Source organism: Salmo salar, chromosome ssa22, assembly GCF_905237065.1.
Source record: "Salmo salar chromosome ssa22, Ssal_v3.1, whole genome shotgun sequence".
Taxonomy (NCBI): domain Eukaryota; kingdom Metazoa; phylum Chordata; class Actinopteri; order Salmoniformes; family Salmonidae; genus Salmo; species Salmo salar.
Window position 1 is genome coordinate 28,911,960 of NC_059463.1, and position 10,356 is coordinate 28,922,315.

Here is a 10,356-nt window from a genome sequence, read left to right on the forward strand (position 1 = left end):
CGGTAGCAGAGAAAACAGTTTATGACTTGGGTGACTGGAGTCTGACAATTTTTTGGGCCTTCCTCTGACACCGCCTAGTATATAGGTCCTGGATGTCAGGAAGCTTGGCCCCAGTGACGTACTGGGCCGTACGCACTACCCTCTGTAGCGCCTTACGGTCAGATGCCGAGCAGTTGCCATACCAGGCGGTGATGCAACCGGTCAGGATGCTCTCGATGGTGCAGCTGTAGAACTTCTTGAGGATCTAGGGACCCATGCCAAATCTTTTCAGTCTCCTGAGGTGGAAAAGGTGTTGTCGTGCCATCTTCACGACTGTCTTGGTGTGTTTGGACCATGAAAGCTTGTTGGTGATGTGGACACCAAGGAACTTCAAACTCTCGACCCGCTCCACTACAGCCGTTGATGTTAATGGGAGTCTGTTCGGCCCGGCTTTTCCTGTAGTACACGATCAGCTCCTTTGTCTTGCTCACATTGAGGGAGAGGTTGTTGTCCTGGCTATAGGCTGTCTCGTCATTGTTGGTGATCAGGCCTAAAACTGTTGTGTCGTCAGCAAACTTAATGATGGTGTTGGAGTCGTGTTTGTAATTACAATATAACAATTAGACACTAGAGTGATTGATGTGCAGAAGATGAATGCGCAAGTAGAGATACAGGGGTGCAAAGGAGCAAGATAAATAAATACAGTATGGGGATGAGGTAGTTGGATGGGCTATGTACAGGTGCAGTGATCTGTGAGCTGCTCAGACAGCTGGTGCTTAAAGCTAGTGATGGCAGTAAGACTCTCCAGCTTCAGTGATTTTTGCAATTCATTCCAGTTATTTTTTTATCCGTTATTTTACCAGGTAAGTTGACTGAGAACACGTTCTCATTTACAGCAACGATCTGGGGAATAGTTACAGGGGAGAGGAGGGGGATGAATGAGCCAATTGTAAACTGGGTGTAACGCCCTGGCCATAGAGAGAGGTTTTTGTTCTTTATTTTGGTTAGGCCAGGGCGTTACATTGGGTGGGCGTTCTATGTTCATTTTTCTATGTTTTTGTATTTCTTTGTTTTGGGCCGTGTGTGGCTCCCAATCAGGCACAGCTGAAGTTCGTTGTTGCTGATTGGGAGTCACACATAAGTAGCCTATTTTTCCTTTGGGTTTTGTGGGTGATTGTTTTCTGTTGTGTTCATTTGGGACCAGACAGGACTGTTTGCTGTCATTTCTTTTCGTGTTTTGTATAGAGTGTTTATGTTAATTAAAATCTTGAATAATGAATGCACATCCTCCGCTGCACCTTGGTCTAATTCTGACGACGGCCCTTACACTGGGGATTATTAGTTGACTGTGATGGTTTGAGGGCCAGATTGGGAATTTAGCCAGGACACCAGGGTTAACACCCCTACTCTTACGATAAGTGCCATTTAATGACTTCAGAGAGTCAGGACACCCATTTAACATCCCATCCGAAAGACAGCACCCTACACAGGGTAGTGTCCCCAATCACTGCCCTGGGGCATTGGGATATTTTTTAGACCAGAGGAAAGAGTGCCTCCAACTGGCCCTCCAACACCACTGCCAGCAGCATCTGGTCTCCCATCCAGGGACTGATCAGGACCAACCCTGCTTAGCTTCAGAAGCAAGCCAGCAGTGCTATGCAGGGTGGTATGCTGCTGGCCTCAATGGGAGCAGAGAACTGGAAGGAAAGGCGGCCAAAGGAGGAATTGGCTTTGGGGTGACTAGATAGATATACCTGCTGGAGCGCGTGCTATGGGTGGGTGCTGCTATGGTGACCAGTGAGCTGAGATAAGGCGGGGCCTTACCTATCAGAGACTTGTAGATGACCTGAAGCCAGTGGGTTTGGCAACAAGTATAAAGCGAGGGCCAGCCAACGAGCGCGTACAGGTCGCAGTGGTGGGTAGTATATGGGGCTTTGGTGACAAAACGGATGGCACTGTGATAGACTGCATCCAATTTGATGAGTAGAGTGTTGGGGGCTATTTTGTAAATGACATCGCCGAAGTCGAGCATCGGTAGGATGGTCAGTTTTACGAGGGTATGTTTGGCAGCATGAGTGAAGGATGCTTTGTTGCGAAATAGGAAGCCGATTCTAGATTTGATTTTGGATTGGAGATGCTTAATGTGAGTCTGGAAGGAGAGTTTACAGTCTAACCAGACACCCAGGTATTTGTAGTTGTCCACATACTCTAAGTCAGAACCGTCCAGAGTAGTGATGCTAGGTTGGCGGGCAGGTGTGGGCAGCGATCGGTTGAAGAGCATGCATTTAGTTTTACTTGCATTTAAGAGCAGTTGGAGGCCACGGAAGGAGAGTTGTATGGCATTGAAGCTCGTCTGGAGGTTAGTTAACACAGTGTCCAAAGACGGGCCAGAAGTATACAGAATGTGTACAAACGCACATGTACAAATGTGTGCACGGATTCATGTGAATGCATTTACGTGAACATATGTGTGCGACATCAATGCAGACAGACACTATGTCTGTATAGTTAGAGCAAGATGTAATTTGTGTGTGTGTGTGAAAAGAACAACACGGGTCAATGGATTTCATGTATTGTGTTTTGTATTAAGTAAATAGTTGTTATTCATTACTTGCAAAATGTCTTAACTGCAAACTGACTGTTTTTCTCAAAAACATGTTTGGTAACAGTCAGCATGCAATGGTACGTAACTCGCTTGATATTTGGAGTAGAGAGATAATGTTGATCTCGTTAGAAAACTAACATTATCCTCCTTCCAGTATACAACTCCAATATGTTTTGGGGTCAATGTGACTGATTATGATAGAGCCAGTCCCATTTGTAGTGTTTGAGTATTTACTATCTTAGTGTGTAAGCTTTGAGCGAGTTTATTGGAATTTTTCATGAGCCAGTGTGATTGTGTATTGTAAATGATGCAAGACCTTTTGAGCAGGCAGTTGAGGAGACTGTCCACCCTCTTCTGCAGTGCTGGTTTCTGGGTCTTCAATGGGTCATGCTCGTAAGTCACCTTCCCCATCAGCTCCTCCAACTTAAGGAACTTACACACCTGGAACAGACTCTCTGCCTCCGTTGTAAACCTAGAGAGAGGTCAGACGGAGCAAATAACGCTCATGCAGGAGATCAAAGGAATAAACATGGTCTCCCACTGCAGGCTCTTTTTAGGAAAGACTTGTTTTACTTGAGAGGGAGTGTTTGTAGTCCCTCCTTAAGTAAGCCAGTGCAGATGTACTGAACGTTCCACAGAGTTACAGAAGACAGTAGTTAGTCAGAGATTGTTCAGGTCAGGTAGATCTACGGAGGTTATCTGTACTGTACCACTTCTCCAGCTGGTCCAGGCAGGTGCTGTCTGGGGCTCCAATGCAGGCCTTCTGATGCCTTCTCTGCCACTGCACCAGCTCCTCCCTCACCAGCACAAACAGCACCTCCTCAGCATCGTCCAGCAGCAAGCCCACACCTGACAACATGCTCTACAGGGACAATGGGGGAGGGGAAATGCATGTTATGCGAACAATAATAATACAGTACATCATGTCTGAATTCATTGGCATCAGATGTACATAAGAGGTAAATTATTAAATGTCAAGTAGAGGATTGTGGGTGGGAGGTGTCCCTGCACCCTCCTGGAGGCGTCCAGACTGTTGAGTAGAGCCTGCAGCACCTTCATCTGTTCCCTCGTCTCCTCCTCGTTGGTGGTGCCGACACACAACAACCCGAGTCACGTTCAATCCAACACATCAACGACAATAGAATGGGGTTACACATGTCACCCTGTAGACTTCCTAACACACTTCTATGACAGAAGGAAATTGACTAGGGCCATAGGTGCATGGGCTTTAGGGAAACAGCTAAAATATGATACAGATAATACCACTTCTAGTCCATAGCCCTGACAGTCTAACCTCTGCTGAACACACTATGCCAGATACAAAGGACAGACCTTCCATTTTATTTAAATGGTCTGCTATTTCAAATCAAACTCATCTTGCTGTTCCTCCAGAAATGACACTGTTTGTTCCACGCCCTGCATTTACAACAAAAAAATATATGGACAAACTATGTAATCGCCATGAAAAGTTCAGAAGCAACATTAGAGGCGACCACGTATAGGATGCTCATATCATGGCAGGCATGGCGACCTATAGACACTTTCACATGGAAGCTCACCTGAACTTTCTTTTTTAGGTCTGTCATCTTGCACTCAATGTTCCACTGGCTGTCTGTCTCCATGGGGTTCTGCTGGACCTGTAGCAGTTGGACCTGAGAGTAAGAGGAGGATGAAGAAACATGGTAATGATGATGACCCTACAGTCTTTAAAATGAGATGCTCTACCTCTTCCTAAGGATCTGAGTGAGTAGGTATACAGCATAACCCTAGTCCTCACCCTAGTTCCTTGTTTTATAATATACCTACTGCACGCTCATTAACTAAAGGGACTATGTTTGTCTAACCTGCTCAGCCAGCTCTGCGCTATGCACAATCTCTTCCTCTTTCCGCAGGAACCATAGGATGATGCTGGCCAGAGTGTAGGGCTCCTCTTGGTACCTCTGGAGGAAGAGGGGAGTAAACAGGGTGTTAAGAGTAGTTCTTCATCAAGACCGTGAATATGTTAGTGCCGGACTGAAACACAAGTCTGCAAACTCAGTATATCTCAGCCCCAGGTGACCACTTTTATAGAAGGTGCTATTGATCAGTCACCCCAATGGAGTCAGACCTGGAAGTTGTGTTTAAAGCGGCATATGTTGTGCTGTAGCAGGAAGGGCTCCCCCTGCTGGACAAAGCGGCTGTACTGGATATCTAGGTTCTCCAATAACACCTGGAACAGCACCATGGCAATGTCATAGTCCTGCGCTGCATGCTCCCTAAGGGCGGAAACACGGGGAAACTGGTTGAGCAACTATCTTCATTTACTCCAGTTACAGTCGGTATGTACTTTCAAAAAGGTCTAAATAAGAATTTACAAGCAACCCAAAAAAAATTATAGTCGCTCAGTGAAACTCTATAGTTTTGAGTAACAAACATACTTTGACATAACGCTTGCAGAGCTGTCTAATGGCAGTTTGAGTGGGAGCTTCCTGGGCTTTAGAGAGGAGGCATATCATACTCATCGTCAACATTTCTAACACCCAGATACTGGGGCACCCTTTGCATTGACATTCTTTGGCTCTGTTCTTGTCGGACATCCCTGAGGACCTTCAGACATCCTTGAACCAGTGTGCACATAGTTAGGCTGTAGAGGTCACCACCTGTTTTTTTACTTGCTGAAACAAGAAATAGCGCGGGATGAGTAGACTGCCTTACCAGTCTTGACCCTCTATCCAGTGTGCCAGGTAGTGGCGTACATCCATGGGGAAGGAATCCCCATCATACAGCTCACCCACCTGTTTCAGGTACACAGACTCCAGCTGCATCAGCTTCTCCCACTGTGCCATGCCTGGCTTTTTGTATGCACGTGAGCAGTAATAACAGGCATACATACAGACAGAGTACACAATATAGGGTGAAGTTTGTTTGCTATGCAACTTTGCTCATACGATTACATTGTCTTCCTTGCAATGCTGCCAGTGGTCTTGCCACAATACTGTAATGGAGCAGGCCTCGAACCCTCGACCTTCTAGCCCGAAGTCCAGCGCGCTATCGACTGTACCTCAAAAGCATGCTCGTTAGACAGAGTCGATCTCCGCGCATAGAAGCCCAGGGTCGTTACAATACTATAACAGGTAGGCCTATATGACTGAAACTCATTAACATTTTAATGGCCTGAGAGAAAGTACCATTTCAATAGTTATATTGATATTTTCCTACACCCCAAAAAAGGATCGGCTATGTTTCAAGAATCCGTTTCTGCGGTTGGAAAATATGTGTAAAGTCACCCACATTGACGGGGATTTTTTTTTTTTAACGGTCCAAAATATAATACATTTATATCGACATAAACGTAATCCGTGGAACAAGCTAAGTGTTGCCATTCTGACGTGGATTTATGCTCAGCAAAATAACCATATCAGTATCTGAGTCAGAAGACACCTCACTCGTCGTAGACTGGGGCAGCTCAGCTGCTTCCATGCAGAAATGTTTTTAGTCAGCCAGTTTTCACGCAGCTTCAGTAATTGTTCCGATTCTTGACGATGCGCTATTTGTCAATGTTCTAGAGTTGACAGCTCTCGCGTTTCTAACACAATAACATATTTTTATAATTGTGAACAATTATAAAAAGTATTGTCCACAGTTATGAACATTGACTTTGATTCTTCTTCATGCGAGTCGATGTTTGAAACGAATCTGTTCACCTCCCCCCGATGTCATTGAAAAGTCATGCACTTTATTTGTTACTTACCTGTCCCCACTTACATGTCTCTGACCAACACTACAGGGCACCATTTTGTTTCAGATTGCTATTTTATTTGGATACACAGAGCCGACATGGTTGAAATACGGAAGTCCAGTTTCCACGGAGGAGAAGCATATTGGTCCTTCTCGACAACACTGTTCAGTAAGCATAATTTGTCAAATAAACATGTCAATCTAGGAAAGAGAATTCAGGGTGGGACTAGATCAAATTAGAAGAGGGAGTGATTGAAAATGAGGGAACACCGAAATAGAAACCCACGACTCGCTAAAAACATTTCCAATAGTTTGGTGGCTTTTACAGGGACTACATCCTCCAACCCAAGCCTACTCATTTGTATGGGTTAGTGTGATGTTGGGTACGAAAATACTACCGGTCAAAAGTTTTAGAACACCTACTCATTCAAGGGTTTTTCTTTATTTTTACTATTTTACTATTTTCTACATTGTAGAATAATAGTAAGACATCAAACTATGAAATAACACATATGGAATCATGTAGTAACCAAAAAAGTGTTAAACAAATCAAAATATATTTTATATTTGAGATTCTTCAAGTAGCCACCCTTTGCCTTGATGGCACACTCTCGGCATTCTCTCAACCAGCTTCATGAGGTAGTCACCTTGAATGCAGTACAATCAACAGGTGTGCCTTCTTAAAAGTTAATTTGTGGAATTTCTTTCCTTCTTAATGCGTTTGAGCCAATCAGTTGTGTTGTGAGAAGGTATACAGAAGATAGCCCTATTGGTAAAAGACCAAGTCCATATTATGGCAAGGACAGCTCAAACAAGCAAAGAGAAACGACAGTCCATCATTACTTTAAGACCTGAAGGTCAGTCAATAGGAAAATGTCAAGAATTTTGAACGTTTCTTCAAGTGCAGTCGCAAAATCCACCAAGCGCTATGATGAAACTGGCTCTCATGAGGACCGCCCAAGGAATGGAAGACCCAGAGTTACCTCTGCTGCAGAGGATAAGTTCATTAGAGTTGCCAGCCTCACAAATTGCAGCCCAAATAAATGCTTCACAGAGTGCAAGGAACAGACACATCTCAACATCAGCTGTTCAGAGGAGACTGTGTGAATCAGGCATTCATTGTCGAATTGCTGCAAAGAAACCACTACTAAAGTACACCAATAAAAATGAGACACTTGCTTGGGCCAAGAAACACTTAACCAGCATGGCTACCACAGCATTCTGCAGGGATACACCATCCCATCTGGTTTGGGCTTAGTGGGACTATCATTTGTTTTTCAACAGGACAATGACCCAACACACCTCCAGGCTGTGTAAGGGCTATTTGACCAAGAAGGAGAGTGATGGAGTGCTGCATAAGATGACCTGGCCTCCACAATCCCCCGACCTCAACCATATTGAGATGGTTTGGGATGAGTCGCACCGCAGAGTTAAGGAAAAGCAGCCAACAAATGCTCAGCATATGTGGGAATTCCTTCAAGACTGTTGGAAAAGCATTCCTCATGAGCTGGTTGAGAGAATGCCAAGAGTGTGCAAAGCTGTCATTAAGTCAAAGGGTGGCTATTTTAAGAATCTCAAATATAAAATATATTTGGATTTGTTTAACACTTTTTTGCTTACTACATGATTCCATATGTGCTATTTCATAGTTCTGATGTCTTCACTATTATTCTACAATGTATAAAATAGGAGAAAAAAAGACAAGCCCTTGAATGAGTAGATTTACTGGTACTTAACTTTTTAATGAGTAGGTGTTCTAAAACTTTTGACCGATAGTATATGTATACATTAGCAGTCACAAGTTTGGACAAACCTACTCATTCCAGGGTTTTTCTTTATTTTCACAATTTTCTGCATTGTATTTGCTATAAGATTGCTAAATAGTCAATGAATTGATACCCAAACTATATACACTGACTCTATCTTGCACTGACCCTATGCCCACTCATTAGACTATATATATATATATATATATATATATATATATATATATATATATATATATATATATATATATATACATACACACACACACACACACACACACACACACACACACACACACACACACACACACACACACACTACATTGACACTCCCACACAAAACCCACACACAACACACACACGCATACCAACACAACACAAACACACTTACATACATATTACACACACATTTTTGCACTCATCATTTGCTGCTGCTACTCTGTTCATTTTACTGTTATTATTATCTATACTTATGCCTAGTCACTTTACCCTGCCTTCATATACATATCTACCTCAAATACCTCTTACCTCTGCACATTGATCTGGTACTGGTACTTCCTGTACATAGCTCCATTCCTGTGTATTTTATTCCTCTTGTGTTACTATTTTATTTGTATTATTATTTTGAAACTGCATCGTTGGGAAAGGCTCGTAAGCAAGCATTTCACGGTAAAGTCTACACTAGTTGTATTCGGCGCATGTGACAACTAAAATTTGATTTGATTTCATTTGGCATGTGCACCATGTCATTACTCTCTCTTGCTCTGCTGTGTATGCATCTTGCTAGCTGTCACTCAAATGGCAAGGGGCTGGAGCTCATTGGCTTGTACTTGAATTTCTAGGGCGCTGGCCCACATGGGGGAAAATATAGGGAAAATGGCGCAGCACAGCTTCTAGAAAAACAGTTGCTTTTAAACTAGGGATTTTGTGGCTAGTTGAGGTAAGACAGTAATTCTGCTCAATAAAACAAATACTTAGTAGTCGCCAAAGTTTTCTTCCAGTGGATGACTGCCAGCTTGCTTTCTCATGCAGGTCCTTTCATAAAAAAAATAGAAATGATTACATGTTGGTAGTATAACAATATACAACTGTAATAATAGCCTTTACTGACCATTGTGCTGTAATGAGTCACATAATTTGAAATTACATTATAGTCTTATTCACAGAGACATACAAAGGGCTGTAGTGGAGCGGGTTGAGAGCTTCAAGTTCCTCGGTGTCCACGTGACTAAGGAATTAACGTGGTCCATGCACACCAACACAGTTGTGAAGAAGGCACGACAACACCTCTTTCCCCTCAGGAGGCTGAAAATATCTGGCAAAGACCCTCAGATCCTCAAAAAGTTATACAGCTGCACCATTGAGAGCATCTTGGCCAGCTGCATCATCGCTTGGCATGTCAACTGCTTGGTATCCGACCACAAGGCGCTACAGAGAGTAGTGCGTACAGCCCGGTACATCATTGAGGCCAAGCTTCCTTCCGTCTAGGACCTCTATACCAGGCAGTGTCAGAAAAAGGCCCTTAACATTGTCAAAGACTCCTGCCACCCAAGTCATAGATTGTTCTCTCTGCTACTGCACAGCAAGGGATACCGATGCACCAAGTATGGAACCAACAGAACTCTGAACAGCTTCTACCCCCAAGCCATAAGACTGCTCAATATTTAACCAAATAGCTACCTTGGCTATCTGCATTGACCTCTTTTGACTCATCACGTATGCTGCTGCTACTGTTTATTATCTATCCTGCACATCGACTCGGTACTGGTGCCCCATGTTTATAGCCAGGTTAACATTACTCATTGTGTATTTATTCCTCATGTAATAATTAAAAAAAAAATTATTCTATTTTGTCTCTGCATTGTTGGGAAACACAACATTTATAATTTGACCAATATTTAGGAAGAGGTCATCATTTCATGTAGTCTGTAATGGAAGAAACCACATGGAAAAGGAGGTACGCAAGTTAGGTCGAAAAAACAGATTTTCACCAAGTCAAATTAATTTATTATTTTAGAGGTCATTATGCTTGTATCTAAACCAAAGTAGATCATTTTGAGCTTGTTCTATACATCAGTTGGGGTCTTTATAAGCTTCAATATGAGGTACTAAACTTAGCATAAAAGTGCATCCTTGTAGCTGTGTGGGCAAATATATTATAGTCTACATGTTTGCCTTGGGGTAAGTTGAGCCAATGGTTGAGCTAATGGCAAGTTGAGCAAGTTTTCTTCTCAGACATAATGCAAGGTATTATTGCTGGGAGATGAGGTAACAATAGGGCCTGGCCTA

The 10,356-nt window shown here is 43.1% G+C and overlaps 1 protein-coding gene and 1 long non-coding RNA gene across 4 annotated transcripts; one reads left to right on the forward strand and one right to left on the reverse strand.

The window, feature by feature from the left end:
* Positions 1 to 178: 178 nt before the first annotated feature.
* LOC106583229 (signal transducer and activator of transcription 1) lies at positions 179 to 6,729 on the reverse strand. Of its 3 annotated transcripts, XM_014167157.2 has the most exons (7): positions 5,279 to 6,725; positions 4,692 to 4,839; positions 4,429 to 4,524; positions 4,144 to 4,236; positions 3,295 to 3,446; positions 2,901 to 3,056; positions 179 to 535 (listed from the first exon to the last, which is right to left on the reverse strand). In XM_014167157.2, the coding sequence occupies exons 1-7, from the start codon at positions 5,452 to 5,454 to the stop codon at positions 511 to 513; spliced, it is 846 nt and encodes a 281-aa protein (XP_014022632.1). In that variant the 5' UTR covers positions 5,455 to 6,725; the 3' UTR covers positions 179 to 510. The 3 variants fall into 3 exon arrangements, with proteins under 3 accessions (XP_014022632.1, XP_014022631.1, XP_014022633.1); XM_014167156.2 differs by lacking the exon at positions 179 to 535 and having other exon boundaries at positions 2,252 to 3,056; positions 5,279 to 6,729; XM_014167158.2 differs by lacking the exon at positions 179 to 535 and having other exon boundaries at positions 2,252 to 3,056; positions 6,315 to 6,727.
* Positions 6,369 to 9,915, forward strand: LOC123729675 (uncharacterized). Its single transcript, XR_006761349.1, has 2 exons — positions 6,369 to 6,470; positions 9,234 to 9,915. It is a non-coding gene; the product is annotated as an uncharacterized lncRNA (long non-coding RNA).
* Positions 9,916 to 10,356: the final 441 nt, after the last annotated feature.